Here is a 17,832-nt window from a genome sequence, read left to right on the forward strand (position 1 = left end):
GCAGCACTAAGTGAGTAGGCAGGTCTATTCTGACAAAACATTTCACAATTTGACAACAGTTGATGATGTTAATGAGAACTTAAATTTTGAAAAAAATTGCTCAAAGACTGTGCATTACATTTAAGCAATAAAAAAGCCAGTGAATCCTAGAATTTTGGTATACTCTAAAAATCATAAGCAAAATGGAGGGGGAAGGGGGGACCGGAGGGGAAAGAGGGAGAAGGAAGAAGGATGTGGTGATGAAAGATATCTATTCCCATATGATAGACCAATGGTTATTTTCTTTATCATGTCTCTTTAGGTCCCTTTAGTTAATACGTTAGCGAGATAAGGGAATACCATGAAAAAAAGATTCTGTAATCAGACTATAGTAATGAAAACAATGAGTTAAAAAGAGAGGAAAGAGCAAGGTTACTGGCAGAAGAAAAAATACAATAGCAGTTCTCCACAGGCAGCAAATAATTTGTTTGAGAGCATAATTAATAGATTTGTCAGAAAGTACTTAGATTGTGAAATATTGCAAGTAGACCTCTTTCCAGATGGATTAAGATGAATGGGTTCTCCAGCAGCATATGAAACCTCATTGCTCAGGGGTTGGAGAATTTGCTGCATCTAGATTTATTTGAGTTGCTGCTTCTTTACTGTCTTCCTTCTCTTGCTCTGCTGGCTGCAGGGGAGGAGATGGGGGAAAAGAAAATAAAAGAACGTTTCCAATTCCAGTATTGAATGGTGTCCTTTACCTTACAGGCATCCAAGCAGTCAAAACTAAATCAGATGTTTAATAGGAAACTATTTACTGCATAGAAATTTAAAAGTGATGAATGCATTAACATATACAAAACAATTAAGTTGTATACCAGTGCAGTTCAGAGTGCAGAGCATACCCAACACAGGATATTTTAAAAATCAGTTGACACCATTCAGCTGCAGTTTCAGTACTGGAGTAGAGTAATAATTTGTGATGCCAAAGTGACCTGTAGAAATCAGAATAAACAGCTTATTCTACATTTTGTATTGAATGCTTCTTGGCTGGAAACCTGGAAAGACATTTGGAAAACAGTTAGAAATTCAAGCCAAAAAAGAAATAACTAAAATGTGATAGTGACCACTACTGCAGTGGAAACTCACACTTCTAAGATTAAACAAGAATCAAGGGTGACAGTTACCCAGCTTCTTAATTTTGGATTCTGACTCTTTTTTTGCAGAGGCAACATGCCAAGGTTATTTGATGTTCCTCTGTCCATTTCATATAACAACAAAAGGGAGGAAATGGAAACTTCTGATAGCAGGTGAGATGTGGTGATTTTGAAATCCCCTGTCAATAAAGAAAAAGAAATTGTATTTCTGTCATTACTTTTGAAATCTTTAATAGAGTGTGGTCCTTCCACATTCTTAGTAAAGGCAATATCTTGGAGTATAAGAAAAAGGACTACACATGTGAGCTTGCCCAGCTTAAAGTAGTATTCCCAGAGTTCTGAGAAGGCTAAAGGAGGCTTGTTTTTGCATTACACAGAAGCACTCCAAAACACATTTCCTTGTGCATGCTTGCTAAACATTATTTTCCCCACCACTTACCATTTTTACCCTCCTTGTCCTTATTTTCCCATTTTATAGTTTAGAAATAATTTGAACTGAGTGGAAGATAATGTTACAGACCCTTTAAATTCAGTGAAGTTTCCCTTTAGAATGCAAGTGCAGTTTAAGCCTATGTCTAATGAAGTTTTACAATGAAAGTTTATATCAAAAGCTTACATATCACATCATTAAAATTCCTTTTTTTAACCCAATCAGTGTTTAAGCTTTATACCTAGGGTCAGCCTCTAATATTTGATAATTACTGTCATCTTAGCTTGTCTCCAGACCACTTTGAAAGGAGACAATGTTTTAAAATAACATTATGATTTGGCCAAAAAAGTTTTGATCAGAAATTAAAAAACTCATTCTTCTATGTGCTGTAATTTTAAGTTCTGTCTGCACTTAACTGCATAGAATAGCACAGTTGCATATTCAGATGAATACCAAATGTCATTTCTGTGCCCTTCAGATATTCCTACATTCCAGATGAAACTGGAGAAAATGCCATGGACAGAAGACTCAAAACAGCCCTTTAGATTACATTTGTTAAAAGCCAGGCGTGCACAGAATGAGACACTGTTCTAGGACCTAATTTAGGCAGAGGGATGATCAGAAGTGATTGTTATTATTTTCTTTATTTTTTATTATTTTGGGGATCTCCAGCAGAACAGTTTATGAGATCTTATGCAGTAATTCCTGATTCAAATCATGTAAGTGGATTTGAAACAGAGCATGTGCAGATAAGCCAGAGATCTGTAGGAAGCTGGAACTTTCAGTCCTCTGGGAAATTACAATAGTTCGTTAGCAGTTTTCACCAAGAACCGGGATCAAAAACTGTTATATCAGTTATTATTCCTGAAGTTAAATACTCCAAATGTAATTCTGAAGATGACAAAAACTGTCATACTGTAATCTTTGATATTCCCAATGAAACTGAATTAAATGAAATTCAACTGAATTAAAATAAAAAACTTAATTTTAATTTTCAGAAACTGAACTGAAACAGATTAACCTACATTCCTCCTGGGGTATTATTATCCCTAAATGTATATAGTTTAGGAAAATGGGAGAGAATTATAGCAGATATATCAGTATCATGGATCCACAGCTATGTGTATCTCAAATATCATCAAGTATGTCTGAGAGATCACGCATATTGCCTTCTGTATAGTGGAGGTCTGTGTCCTGGTTTTGGTTGGGATAAAGTTAGTTTTCTTCAAAGAAGCTCATATAATGCTGTCTTTTGGATTTGTGATTGTTATAAATGGCTCAGGATTCAAATTAGGATTAAATAAAAAAATAGGATTTATTCAAAGAATATAAAGGAATAGAGGTAAGCAAACAGCGCTGGGTGCACTGGGAGTCTCCGCTCCACCAGGACGCACACACCAGTTACATCAAGCAGCTGATTTTTATGCTCCTAGACTAATACATATTCATTACTACTTCTAAAAAAACCAGGTTATTATAATTAGCTTCTGGGGTCCAGTCCCTCCTACTGGAGCACGCGCATCAGTCTCCTCTGGGGGTCTCTAGGGGTCTTTCATGCTGAAGGCTCATAGTCTTCCTCTCCAAGTCCTTCCCCTTTGTACTCCTTTGGCACCGTACCAAGTTTATAGAACATTTTCTGCAGGTCTTGTCTCCCAGCCGTCCTTCAGCTTCTTTTTCCTTCCTCTTAATCTCTTGGCCCCCTGGCCAGATACCAAAGGTCTGCATAGTATCCCATAACAGTCACTAGTTGTTATCAGTTGTTCTGAAACTCCCAGACATCAAACACAAATAGCTTTCTTATTGACACTTCACAAATAATTAAAACATTCTTCCCCAGCCATTCACAGGGACAGTCACATCTATAGCAGTGTTAAATTAATCTCAAAGAAGACAGGAAAAAAAAGGCTGTAACTGTTAGAAATAGAAGTCTGGAATAACAAAAGCAAACAGGTTCATAAATTTAAGGAGTACTTTCTGAAGACTTGATAAATTGACTAGAATGAGGGGGAGACTGGGACACACTGCATCTGTGGTTCAAGAATTAAATTGCCAGTGCAAGGCCCAGAGGCAGACAGGATTCAAACAGAATTGTTCTTTATGGACACGAATTGTTAAAACACTCCTCACATGATGAAGATAATGGTGATGGCACACTGGTATTTTAGTTGTTGAAGAGCATTCTTATGCATAGCCATGGACTTTCCAGCTTCTTGTGCTGCCGCACCGGTGAGGAAGCTGGGGTTGCACAAGGAGCTGGGAGGGACACGGCCAGGACAGCTGTCCCAAATGGAACAAATGGATGTCCCATACCATGTGGTATCACACTAATAAAATCTGCAATAAAATCTGAGGGAAAGGAGGAAGAGGGAGGAATATTCAAAGTGATGGTGTTTTTCTTCCAAAGAAACTATTATATATGATGGGCCCTGCATTCATGGAAATGACTGAACATCTGCCTGCCAGTGGGAAGCAGTGAATGGATTCCTTTGTTTGCTTTGCTTGTGCACACAGCTTCTGCTTTACATGTTGAAATGTCTTTATCTCATCCCACGAATTCTCACACTTTTACCTTTCCAATTCTCTCCTCCATCCTGCTGAGGGGGAGTGAGTGAGAAGCTGCATGGGGCTGAGCTGCCTGCTGGGGTTAAACCACAACAGCCTGGTATGTAGGAAAGACCAGAGAACTAAGCAGTAGTTCAGAAGAATCAATGCAATGCAATGGAAGTTCAGTCTTTCTTGATTATTTTATGTTATGTTATGTTATGTTATATTATGTTATGTTATGTTATGTTATGTTATGTTATGTTATGTTATGTTATGTTATATTTTATATTTTATTTTATTTTAATTTTATTTTAGTGTTAGAATAATCAGTATATTCCATTCTTCTACAATCACTGAAATTTTTTTTTTTTACATCAAAAAATATTTTGAAATACTTCTCCTACTGTCTTCCCCAAAATGAAAAAAAATGGTCAGAAAAGAGATTTTCTGACTTTTAAAACATTTTATTTTTATTTGAATGATTACTATATTAATTTGTGAAACGTATTTATTTTAATCCATATAGAAATGAGACTAAGTTATGATAGCTCTATGAAACAAGATTTTGCTGATCTTAAAGAATCTTTCCTTATAAGTTTGATGCTGTGTTTCTTGGGCATTAAGAAGGGTGGATTGGTGTGTGTTAATGCTTTAAAGTTTAATAGCTTATTTATTTATTTATTTATTTTTATTTTATGTTTTAGACTTATTTTCATGACTAAGGTGTGACCCAAGGCAAGTTCTGTGTGTAAATGGGATTATCCATCCACTTTGTTCTCAAATACTCATCATTGCAGCTTGTAGCTGATGAGACAGGGAAGACTGAAAGGACTTGTATGGGTTTTTAACTAAGTTACTACTATGGGACTCTGAGACACAGGAGGTAAATTGAAAATGAAGGACATGAAAACTTAGATCAAAGGATTCCTCTGATCCTTTGGATACTCCCATTTTCTATTTTCTATTTATATACATAATCTATCCAGTACACTAAGTGGTTGCAGGTATATACTGCAAAAAAAAGTAGGTCTGGAGGGTCATCCTCAGTCTGTCCCCTAAGGCAGGATCAGCTATAACTCTTATCAGATTTTGATTTAATTGGATTTTACAAGGTTTTAGTGATGGAGCTTACATGACATCCCTGGTCAGATTAGGTATCCTATCTGTGGTGAAGAATACTTGCCTCAAAGCTAAGAAGTATCATATCATCAGATGATATATCGTGTTCTGAAAAATCATACTGATTAAATAACCAATCTGTAAGAACAATGCTTTTACAGAAAGATAGCATTAAGGAAGGCTATTATTCAAAATTGAAGTATTGAAGTACTGAAGTATTTTCTTTATCAAATAAAACAGTAGGAGCCTTCTTTTTTAAGCTCTGTGATGAAAACATCCTTTCTGAGTGTTAACTTTTATGCAATTCACCTAGTGCAGATGGCTGAAAGGCCAAGTTCATCATGCCAGGAATTTCATTTATATTGTACCATCCTTCCTTTCCTCTAGTGCAATTGAATCTATGGAAATCTGATGACTTCAGAGGTGGAAAGAAAACACCTTCCTTGCCCCATCTTTAACTTGGAAATATCATGCTCTTGCTCTTGAAATTTTTATGAACTTTTTGATTAATAATAAATAATAAGCAAAATAAATACATTTCTTTATCCTATAGAATGGTCTGTACTCTAAACTTTCACTCAGAAGAATTTGTTCTGTCTGCTAAATTGTCCTGATGAGAGAAATCTGATTGATCAATGCCGAAGTTTCTGCTTTAACCCACACAAATCTTCAGGATGTTTTGTTATGTCCAAAGTAGCGCACCTTCAATATTTGTAGGTCAAAATTGACATGAAAAAGAGAAGCTTAAATCATTACAGAATCATTTTTGGTTTGGTTTTGTTCATGTGTTTGTTTATTCCCAAATAATCACAGCAGTCCCTGTCTGACTAACAGATGGCTATTTTCTATTTATGTGCATTTTAACTGTTGATCTCTTAGACGGAGAATATGAGCTCTGGAGTCTCAAGGGTACATATTAAAATGGAGCCTCCAACAGCAACATTTTCTATCCCACTCTTGTTGGAATATCTTTAAGCTCCCAGGACCAGTAACCTAACATTTCCTTCAGTTCTTGTCCTGGAAAATTGCAATAGGGTGAAAGACATTGTATTCTGTATTGCAGCAGTGCAGAAACCAGGACCAATCTAATGCTTGAATTGGTATTGGTTGGTTCCTAAAGTTTGTAAACCCAGAGATTTTTAACTTAATTAAAATTCTCCACCTTTCTTCATGCTGTGTGAAACTTAACACTGTACTTTACTGCATTCAAAGTACTGTTAGATAATGAAATTCAGAATTCCACTGTTTAATGCTAACAAAATATGTTCAAATAAATTACAGGGTACATCTTAGAAGTGTTAATGTATCTGTTTGATATATCCAGGTGAGGAAATGAAAGCATTGAGGAGTTAAGGTCATCTTTTACTATAACAGCCAGTGGCTTGCAGTGTTTTCTTTCAGGCTGTCTCCATGGAGGATACTTCAGAATGGCCACCTAGTACAGGTCAGCAACCAGAATTTTATTGAGTGTGGGTGTCTAATTTCCAACGTATATTCTAAAATAAGCCAGAAATAATGGAGTCTGTTGCAGATGATGTAGCAGGACTGGAAGACCAATTTCAATGGAAGCTGGCATGGGCTACCCAGAGAACTTGTGCCTGACTGGAGAACAAAATTAATGCAAAGATTTGTTGGACAGTAGGAAAAGATGCATGTGTGATTCTTAGTGAAATCTGAGTTTTGTTTCAGGGTTTAAACTGTCATTTATTTTTAGTTTGGTGTTCTATGAACAAATAAGCAATTGGTTTTCTATTAATTCAGAGATTTGAGCATGAGCTGTTAGTTATATTTTGCCTACCAAATAGCTCAACATTTGCCTATTTTTCTAGTCAGATCAACAGGAACAAGGTTTACTTTTATGAAAGGATCTTTTTGCACAGACAAACTTTGGTTCATAGAAATCATTTAAGGTAGGACTGAGTTTAAACCTTTCAATTTTTTGGTCTAATAGTTATTCCTACTTGCAATTAAGCTGGATGTCAGAAATGAAACATTACTTTGAAGGCAAGGAGATGGATTACTGGTAGTTAGCTTGCTGTGCTTACCCTGTTCCTAAGCACTGACATTTAAGCTGGTTCTATTTCTTGACTTGCTCTAACATTTTTCAAAATCAGAACAACAATATAATAGATTGTTCTTCTGCCTAGCCGTTCATCTATGGCTGCTTTGTTGGCTGTTGTAAAGAGTCAGCAGGGTTTAAATCTATGAAAGATTCAAGGGAATGTTCTTAACATTTATTACTTTTCTTTGCCACTTTTTACTAAGGGTATAGATCTTTAAAGAAAACCTACAATTTTGTTTTTCTTCTGTTCTTCTCTGTAGTTGAGTGATATTGCTGAATCTCTACCAAGGTAAAAGGAACTTAACTCATTTAACTTGTCTGAGAAGCTGACCTGAACACCAATAATTGGTTATATTTAGCATACCTCTTGAATATAAAATTGTATGAGGTGAAAGAGGGGAAACAAGTCCTTTTATTATTATTATTATTATTATTATTATTTTTTTTTTTTTTTTTCTTTTTGCTGCAAGAATGATGCAGCCAGACAGAAAGTGGAAGATACCCTTCTGCAAAAGTTTGGAGTATTATATAAATCATACAGAGCAGTTTAAAAATATTAAAATTCTTTGGCTATTTTTTAAAATAAGAACATTTGCTATCCTGCAGTTAGTAGACAATACACATTTGCTTTATGAAAGCATAAAGTACTATGAGCTAAAAAGCCAGGTTGCAGCTATCTCCATGCTCTATTCCTGAAATGAAACAGCCATGATCAGTAGTTTCTCTTTCTTATTCTCTATGAGGAATGTCATACTGCACTTTTTCTACTTGAATATAGAATTATAAAGTATTTCTTCAAGTGTAAGTTACCTCCTAGGAGCATGATTAACTTGTGTATCTGTTGTTACAACACTAATGTTAGTGAAGGTTATGATGATTCTTTCCAGAGGAAGCCAGAGGACATTCAAGATCACTAGTGACCACACTTTACTTGCTGAAGAGAATATCCTTTGTAAACGGACCATAGTATGTGCTATGAGTGTCTATCTTTGGGTGAGGAGAAGCCTTTCATACAAATGAATTTTTAAGCAGAAGAATGAAGGAACTTGATAGTTAACTTTGATGTATCCTTTTCCTGTTTGATGATACAGCTTATACATGCTGTATATTTATGTATACATACATTAAAATGGAAGGAAATATGTAATAAGCTAGGAATACTATCATATCGTATAATCATATTGTATCATATCATATTATATCATAATTTATGCAATCTTACTGGGGAAATAAAAGCGTGGTTTTGGTGCTAGGTATGTGTTCATTAGGAGGGTGTGTTGAAGGTCTACCTTACATGATGCTATAATGGTTAACTGTGCATAAGTATTACTCTTCTGTTTAGGAGTGTTTGACATTTATCCCAAGAGATGTATCACATGGATATAACAGTGTAAATCTTTCCACTAAGAAGAGGCAAAGAGATCCTCATAAAATCAGATTAGACAGCAGAGGCACTGATGTGTATTACCGACTGCATTAGCTATCTCTTCCATTAACATGACTGCAGAAGACCTGAAATTTTATTGAAGAAAGTTTTTTTTTTTTTTGTTTCTGCCTTTCTGCCACACTTTATCACCATAAGGTCCTAGGACAATTCAGAATCCTATGCAACTCCTATACAGGCATATCTGTGAGATAAGACCAGATTTCTCAGTACTATATCCAGTAAGGACTTGACACCCTGCAAGAATAGTGATGGAGGTCTCATGATAAACCTTTTTGTCTGCCTGAGAATAGGGATGGCTCACTTTGCCCTTGAAGGTGGTTTTACCCTGCTGGGCAGCTGAACTCCACCACAACCCCTCCTCAAATTAAAGAGGAAGAAAAGAGAATGGAAAAGGATCAAGGACTTATGTAAGTATAGGGAGATCACTCAAAAATTATCATAATGGACAAAACAGACTCAGCATAGGAAGATTAATGTAATTTATTGCCTATCACCAGCAGTGAGAAACTAAAGGCAAACTACAAAATCACCTTTCCCCCATCCACCCTCTTCTACTTTCTGCTTCTGAACAGTGCAGGGGAGCGGGGAATACGGGCTGTGGTCAGCCAATGACGCTTTGTCTCCACTGTTCCGTCACAGCCACTCTCTGCCCCTGCTCCATGTGGGGTCCTCCCTGAACTGATCCTGAGGAGGCTGCCCACAGGCAGCAGTTCTTCAAGAACTGTTCGCACATGGCTCCGTACCGTGGGGTCCATCCATCCCCCAGGAGCAAACTGCTCCTGCATGGGTCCCCCATGGGTGGGCGGCAGCTCCCCCCAGACCCCCTGCTCCTGCGGGGGCTCTCCATGGGCCGCAGCCTCCTCCAGGCCACATCCACCTGCTCCACCAGGGGCTCCTCCACCCATGGGGGGGCTACATGTGGGACCCATGGGCTGCAGGGGGACAGCCTGCTCCACCAGGGGCCTCTCCGTGCACAGGCCGCAGGGGAACAGCTGCTGCCTGCCTGGAGCACCTCCTGCCCTCCTTGGCACTGCCTGTGGGGGCTGCAGGGCTGGCTCTCACCCCTCTCTCCCAGCTGCTGTTGCCCAGCACTTCTTTCCCTTCCTTAATTCTACTCTTCCAGAAGCTCACCCAGTGTTGCTCATGGCTCAGCTCTGGCCAGCAGCGGGTCCTTTTGGAGTGGCTGGAGCTGGCTCTGCTCTGACATGGGGCAGCTGCTGGGTTCTGCTCACAGAGGCCACCTCTGCAGCACCCCAGCTACCAAACCCTTACTATATAAACCCAGTGGGGATGGCTCAGTTTTGCCCTTGAAGGACTCTACTTTTAAAAACCTGTCCAGTCCCTCTGGCCTCTAGGGCTAGAACTGCTTCCTCCTACCTACCTATCCACTTCCTGAGTAAGCCAGAATCTTCTCAGTTGCAGACCTAGACTTCAAGACTTCAAGAAGACTCTGCTATTTGCTTTTATCTGGACTTCCGTAAAAAAGGATTCACTTTTTCTTCAGTCCCTTCAGAACTTTGTTGATGTCCTTCTGCTCCCGGTAAATATTGGCTGTTTGCTTCAAACAAACAAACAAACAACACATTTGTGCATAGACAAAGTCCTATTTTTCCCTCACAGTGTCCACGGAGAGGACTCAAGCGCTCAGCCTTACCAGGTCACTGCCAAAAGCAAGCAGATGGATGCGAGCCTAACATGGTTTGATGGTTACTTGATATTTTTCCCTGTGAATGGTAGACAAAGACCCATTAGCCAACTATAATCCTTTCAAACTATTATTGTTGTTGTTTTTGAGTTAATGTATACTTCAGTTGTGATCTTGAGTAATCTTTTTCAAATCTCTTGTTCAAATTTTATGAGAAAAGGAGAGACAGGAGGAGCCTGCCAGAATACTCTTCACAGTATTTGAAAGAGATCCATCTCTTTTCTGGCACTGATGTCCTGTTTCTCAGACGCTGTCTCTTTGTAATAAGAGGACAGTGCCCAGTGTACATATTCTACTAGTGGACAAAAAATTTAAAAAAAAAAAAATTAAAAAAAAATCAGCACTAACATTTGCACAAGTACATGCTAAATAAAACAAAATTCTTGAATAATAAATTCAAAGACTGAAAACCAGGCTTATTGGGAGTTTGGCATTTTGGTAAATAATGCATTTTGTTGTTGTTGTTGTGTTGTTATTGTTGTTTTGTTTTTAAAAACAGCTTTAATTGGTTTTAGTTATTTTTTTCATGAGAAAACCATGGGGACAAAATACTGCATTTGAACGAAATTCAATGAGTAGCACAAACTGAAAATGCAAAAAGCTTTTCCTTTCCTTTCCTTTCCTTTCCTTTCCTTTCCTTTCCTTTCCTTTCCTTTCCTTTCCTTTCCTTTCCTTTCCTTTCCTTTCCTTTCCTTTCCTTTCCTTTCCTTTCCTTTCCTTTCCTTTCCTTTCCTTTCCTTTCCTTTCCTTTCCTTTCCTTTCCTTTCCTTTCCTTTCCTTTCCTTTCCTTTCCTTTCCTTTCCTTTCCTTTCCTTTCCTTTCCTTCTTTCCTTTTTTTTTTTTTTTCTTTTTATGAAAACTGACATTCTGTCTGACTTGCTTCACTGAAAATGTGAATTATTCTGCAATGTTCTACATTACAGAAATGATAGCACTAAAATAATGAATTTACTGTCTTTTGTCAGTTTTGCTAACATTAATGCTATTTCAACAAAGAGTTTTGTATTTAACTTGAATAGATTATGAAACAAACAAACAAACAAAAAAACACACTCAACATCTTGTTTAATTAGTATAGAAACCCCCAGTGCTGTTTACTGTAATAAATAGTGAAACTTCTCCCTGAATGAAAACTGATTCAAATAGCTAATTTGATTATCCTGGTATTTAAGAATGTTATTAAGAACAGTGGTTTAAATGCTAAGCCGTAGTTTCTGTGGAAAACTGATCAAGTGCTTTTCTTTGCCAGGAGATCTGTTTCTGAAGCTGCAATGGCTGTGGTTTTATGGACAAGGCTGAACTTTAAAAGTGAGAAGAATAGATGTAGTCTTGGCCTGAGCCATGCCATGGGATTTCTTCGTGCCAAAATTGCTGGTGATGATGCTGAATTAGCCAGGACAATTCATCAGCAACTGTGGTAGGGGAAAACTTATTTTTCTCCACATCCATTGAATGGAATCTCTGAGTAAGTGATTGATGTAACTGGAGTAATTTGAAGGCTATAGCTAATGTGGTGTTGGTATACAGGGTTATAAGTGAATGTAGGTAGACCATTACTGTCAAAGATACTGTCAACAGCCCTCTGAGATTAAGGGCTATGTCAACTTGCATGAGCATAATGGTTAGTAACTAGGGTGAGAGTAGCATTGCCTAACGTGTCACTTGAAGCTTATGAAAATCCATTCTAAGTACCTCAGTATCAGGCTGCAGGTTATGAAAACTACTATTACCACTGTTAGTACTTGGTAATGTCTACTAATATTACAGGAAACCTCACAAAACTACATGGGAAACTACAGGGGTTGCTGGAGAGAGTAGGGCAGGGATATGTATAGCCTTTCAAAAGCAAACCCCATTAAACCACAAAGAATATCCTAGAGTAATGGGAAAACTGAGGAAGAAGACTGGAGCATTCTGTTCTCTCTCATGATGTCTTAAGGATACTGTACAAGCTTTGGTAAGTGCTACTTCTGTCATCTACTGATGAGACACAATAAAAGAACTAAAAAACACTACTGAAAGATATGGATTTAGTTGGAAGGCATTTTTTAGTTTGTTTCAGGGTTTGCAGGACTGGTGCATGTGGCTTCCATTTTCATGACAGCAATGGGCAGAAAGCCTAGGAAATAGGCTTGACAGAACAAGGAGGAAAAGCTGTGCAACTTAGTGAGACCCAAAAGGCTGAGATGATGTGGGCTGATGTGGGTGGATCTGCCTTGCATATTTAGCAGTGGAAACCCAGACTGGTCAATTTTCCCTACACCTAATTCTAAAGCTACCTTCCTTGTGAATGATGTTGCTACAGATGGAGTAACTTGGCAATGTCATCAAGGTAAAAGATGATCTGTTCTGTTGGTTTCTGTTCCAACTACAGATGGATCCTTTGGTCTAACAGACCAATCTTACACTAGAGAGTAAAGTTTTAAAATTTGTGCTTTGCAGCTAAAATTTAATATTTCATAAATATTGCCTAACTTCTATAGTTCCTAGAAAACTACTCCAGGTAGTGTTCTTAGCTGTTACTTTAACAGTCTTATGCATCAAAATTCTTTGCTAGTAATTTTACTCATCCCTTTCAAAACATCTTCTATTTAATATTATTTACCAACTCAGCTCACATCATCAGCTCAGTTCAGCTCAGCTCAACTCAAGTAATCAGTTTTCCATCTGGTTAGGAAAGACATTTTTTTCAACAATAAAGATTTTAGTTGCTCAATCAAAATTTAAAGTTGGACCATTACAGAGCAAGTTTCTAAGGCATTCTGTAGTCTTGCATGTGGCATATAACCCTGAGGACTGCTAACGATGACAAGGAGGTCAGCTGATACCAGCAGTAAAGTGAACTGTAAAGTAATGGAATTAATCATGAGAAAGCAATAACTGATTTGAAATACCAAATATGAGTCTTAATTTGTATTTTCTATATTTGTTAATATCATGTTGCATGTATTGTTTTTAGATATTTTAATAGTCATACAATCTAGCTGGAAAACATCTGATGAATCTCATGATTCATTCAGGTTGGTTTTCTTTCTCACTCTCTCACTTGTATATTAACTTTATGAATAGTAGAGGAGACAGTATGTAATTCCTCTTTAGTACAAATATTATTGCTTACTTATTATAATTCTTTTTGTTTTGCTTTTTGGGTCATGATGTCATTCTCTTTTTGTAAATAAATTGTCATTCCAAAGTGGTATCTGACTATCTCATGGCTACTCACAGACTCCCCCTCATAGCAGTCTTACAAGAAATTAAAGGGTTGAATTTTCACATCCCAGGCTGGGAAGCTGAAGTCTGGGCATGATAAATAGTCCACATAAAAATTATGGTGCAGCTTGGGAAAACAGAAAGCTGTCTCTCAAATACCTTTGCGTATTAAGTAATAATCAATCAACAAATATACTAACTTTCAAGAATCACAGGATCACTGAATGGTTGAAGTTGGAAGAGATATGAAGAAGATCATTTGGCCCAATCCCCTGCTCAAGCAGGGACAACCAGAGCAGGTTGCCCATGTTCAAACAGATTTTGAATATCTTCAAGGATAGATGCTGCACAGCTTCTCTGGGCAGCCTGTGCTCATGCTCAGTCCCCCTCAAAGTGTTTCATGTAATTTTCCCATTTTTCTGTATTTTACATATATATATACATATATATATATATATATATTCAAAGAAGCATCAGGATGATTACTATTTGGTCTGCTATTTCTTTTCTCAGTGGTCTTCTTTTTTTTTTAATACTTCTTTTATGTTTTATTTTTTTTGGTGTCAGTTTTTGATAGGATAAGAGTCTCATTCTGCAGCACATCATATTAATAGCAACAAGGAATAGCAATGACTCCACATTTATTCAGCTTTATTAGACTGCTATGACATTTTTGTTATCTTTCGCTTTTTACTTTTTGTTCCTTGGAGATTTATTCACTGGCATAGCTCAAAAATGCTATTCTTAAAATAGCAAAAGCAGTTCTAGAGAACAAAAGAAAACAGGGAACAACCAAAACCTAATCAAAGACAAAAGAAATTATTTTGCTGGTTGGGCAGTACACTTAAAGCCCATTCCTTCCTGAAACATTTATTTGCCACTTTGCCTTCAGCAGTGCTCATTGCAGGTAGTACTGTAACAGCAAGCAGACCATTGTCCTTGTGTGCTTAGTGCTCTTTGTTTCAGGATAGCATCAGGAGAAGACTGCCTACTGTTTCCTTCCTGAAGCTGGGACAAGATGTGTTTTGGGTGGTGGGCTGTTCAGGAGAACCCAGGGAAGTGCAGAAAACAACCACGTCTTTCCCCACAACTCAACGGTGAATTTTCAGGCTGGCTTTGGTTGGGAAAGGAAATACTCTTTCCCTTCACATGTGAGGATGCATCTAGCAGGAGAAGAGAGAGCCAGACCTGTGTGTCACATCCACTTCTGCAGTCTAAAAGGACCTTCACTCCCATTGACATGCTCATAGGGTGAAAGGTTGAGTGACAAGAAACGTAAAGTTAGCTAGACAAGAAGGAAATAAAATTTTGCTTTTAGCAACACAGCATGGAAAAAAGTCCATGAAGACTGCAGGCAGATGGAAGGAATTACATCTGTTTCTGTGTTACTGCAATTGTAAATAGGAGTGCAGAACCTAAAAGACTGATATTTGATAGTGCCCTGAAAAATATTAGCAAGTTACTAAAGAGGGAGAAAAAATAAGTACAATATAAAAGTTAGTATATGAAAACAGAAATACCTATGAGAAAGGCTAGCCTTGGTGCTGTATTAATAAATGTTGTTGACTGCTGCAAAAGTGACTGCCGGCTGTAACGAAGTCTTTATTATAAGGTCAGTGCTATGCACTTGCCTTTGAAGAGTTGGCAGTGACAAGGTGGTTCAGGTAATTCAGATTTTCTACCATAGCACATTCTTTGCCAGGTATTAAATCACAACAGGTTTTGATTCAAAGAACTTTAGCTGCTAAAGTCTCAATAACTGACCTTGTGTCTACGGTAAACTTAGAGGTGACTTTAACTAAGGCAGAGTCGAAGTGGTGAACATTGTACAAACATGTAAAAATTGTTTTCGCAAACAATCTTGTTGTAAAGAAAAGAAAATTAATCATTCTTTTTGTAAAGAAAATTCAGATTCCTCTGTGCTTTTTTTTTTTTTTTTTTTTTTTTTTTTTTTTTTTGGTGTGAGGAAATGGCAGGTAAGGCCTTTTTCATTGTGAACATGAGAACATGAGCATGGGATGGAGAGAGAAGGATTGCACTTTAAGTGGAGAGAGAAGAGTTGTTACTTTAAGCATCCATGTCCAGTTTCAGATGTGGGAAAGCATTCAGCACCTATCAATTCCTTTTAACACTGAATGCTGTCAAAATGACTTCATCAGCAAAAACTAGGTGCTGAACTCTCCTGAAAATCTTATCCTCAGAGCATTTTTCCTCTTGGCGTTTGAGCAGAACTTGCTGTTAACATGCATGCTTTAAGTCTCAAGCTCCAGACACTTTGTCTGTTCAGAAGCATCACTTTGCTCGTGACTTTCCTGTAACCTCATTCACCATTCTTCAGTGCATATTTGACATCATTCATATTTCATTGTGACAAGCTCTCTAAATTCTAATACAGAATACTTTTTTTAAATGTCCTTTTGTGTGATGGTTATCGAGTTTGGAAATCATCATTAACTTACTGTAACTTAATTCATTATAATGAATAATACTTTTTTATTTTTATTTTTAATTTTTTGTAAATGACAGTGAAATATGTAGTCTTTTTCCAGGCATAAGTATTTCTCTGGTGGCAATATATCTTTTGATACACGTCACCTTTGTATTCTTTATATTCTTATTTATTTTATTTGGAAATCAGTCCCACAGGACATGTTTGTTTTATACAGCAAGGTGCTTATTTGGCTGGCTTGCACTGTAGTTTCTTCCCTCAGGTGTTTCATTCTAAGTTCTCCCAGAATCAAATTGCGGTTGGAAACTATTGTTTCAAAGTCACAAATAAGTTTCTCTGGATGCTGCCCAGCAGAGTAAAACATAAAACTAGAATAAACATAGGCTGTACTCGCAAAATATTCCCAAGGTTGCAATGTGCATTATGATCTCATTTTTTCCAGTGTCATGATTTTCATGTTGCAAGAAAGATTTGGAGCATCTCCCTGTTCCTATCATAAGCCAAGAAGCAGTGGATGTATTTCTCTTTCTGGTTTACTTCTGAGCCCACACTGCTCTATTTTGTGTAGTGGACTGGAGACCAAACACTTTTTCAGTCCAATTCCCTGTGCAGCAGTGGTGCATCCAGGTACTCAACTGTTCAACATCAACGACATGAACAATTCAATTTCTACCTGCATTTTTCCATGGCTTTTCTTGTGTCTTGCTAAGACTTTGACACATCCTGTTGTTTATATTGTGGCAACTGTAGCCCAAGTAGCTCATTTTCATTAAGGACAACATTAATTTGAGAGAACTATGTCAGTAAGGCTGACTTCCCAGTGCCAATCAGCACCCAATATATTGAAAGTCTTGGCAAGGAAGAGATTCCCAGATACGAGAATTTATGTCAATTTTAGTTAGAAAGAATTCAGCCAAAAATAATAACGAAAAATCATAGTGCTGACTCAGGACTTTGTGCACTACAGACAAAACTAAATGCAGACACTCTTTGTTTGAAGGTTGTATCTACCCTAGGAAGAGAAGAAGGGAAGCAGAAGACTGAAGGGTTGGGCTGAGGTGAGGTAACTGGGGAAAATGAAGCTAACAGGTCCTGCAGCAGGAGCAGGAAGGATGGAGAATGTCACAACCACTTCCTGCAGGAAAGGAGATGAGAAGGACTTTCCCTCTTCCCTAGATATGTCTGGCACTAGGTGTCCTTTGGATCTTCCAAGCAGCTCCAAGACTGCCTTTTGACATGGGCAGGGCAGGGAACAAGTTCCCAGGTGTCCTACCACTGGCAAAAGCACCTTTGCCCTACGCAGTTCCCTGCCTCTGTCAAAGAATAACTTAACACACTTCACAGGAGCTCTCAGTACAGACACTTGTGCCCTACCTGGCCAACAGCTGCTGCTGTGAAATGAGCTGGGGCAGCAAGCAGGCCTTGACCCATGGTAAGAAGTTCCTCTCCACCAGGCATTAAAAGCTTTTCTTTTTTTTTTTTTTTTCTGTTGCCATCCAATTCTGTAACACAAAATTGATGTACATTTGTACATTCACACAAACAGCATTTTTAAATACACAGACTGCTTCACTAAAACATACCATGGTAACCACACTGATTTGTATCAACTTTGAACTTCTAAAGTAAGAAATATATTTAAATATATTACATCTGTGGTTACTGAATACATATATACATATATTACAACTGTGGTTACTGAATACTTTTTAATTCTGAGTTATGGACAA

The 17,832-nt window shown here is 37.6% G+C and overlaps 1 protein-coding gene across 8 annotated transcripts in view; it reads left to right on the plus strand.

Annotated features, from left to right (window-relative positions):
- Nucleotides 1-17,832, plus strand: part of LOC311426995 (uncharacterized protein) — a 40,101-nt gene that overhangs the window by 10,923 nt on the left and 11,346 nt on the right. For 2 of the 8 annotated variants that reach the window (XM_084503919.1, XM_084503918.1), the window contains exons 2-6: nt 1,206-1,289; nt 8,179-8,355; nt 9,862-10,278; nt 10,359-10,436; nt 11,693-11,860. In XM_084503919.1, coding sequence (XP_084360045.1) covers nt 10,262-10,278; nt 10,359-10,436; nt 11,693-11,860 — 263 coding nt within the window. In that variant the 5' untranslated portion in view covers nt 1,206-1,289; nt 8,179-8,355; nt 9,862-10,261. Of the gene's footprint in view, nt 1-1,205; nt 1,290-3,907; nt 4,229-4,623; nt 7,140-8,178; nt 8,356-9,000; nt 10,279-10,358; nt 10,437-11,692; nt 13,637-17,832 lie in introns of those variants that run through there. The other 6 variants (XR_014687150.1, XM_084503921.1, XR_014687151.1 and 3 more) reach the window with 6 other exon arrangements.

Source organism: Aythya ferina (assembly GCF_964211825.1).
Source record: "Aythya ferina genome assembly, chromosome: Z".
NCBI lineage: Eukaryota > Metazoa > Chordata > Aves > Anseriformes > Anatidae > Aythya > Aythya ferina.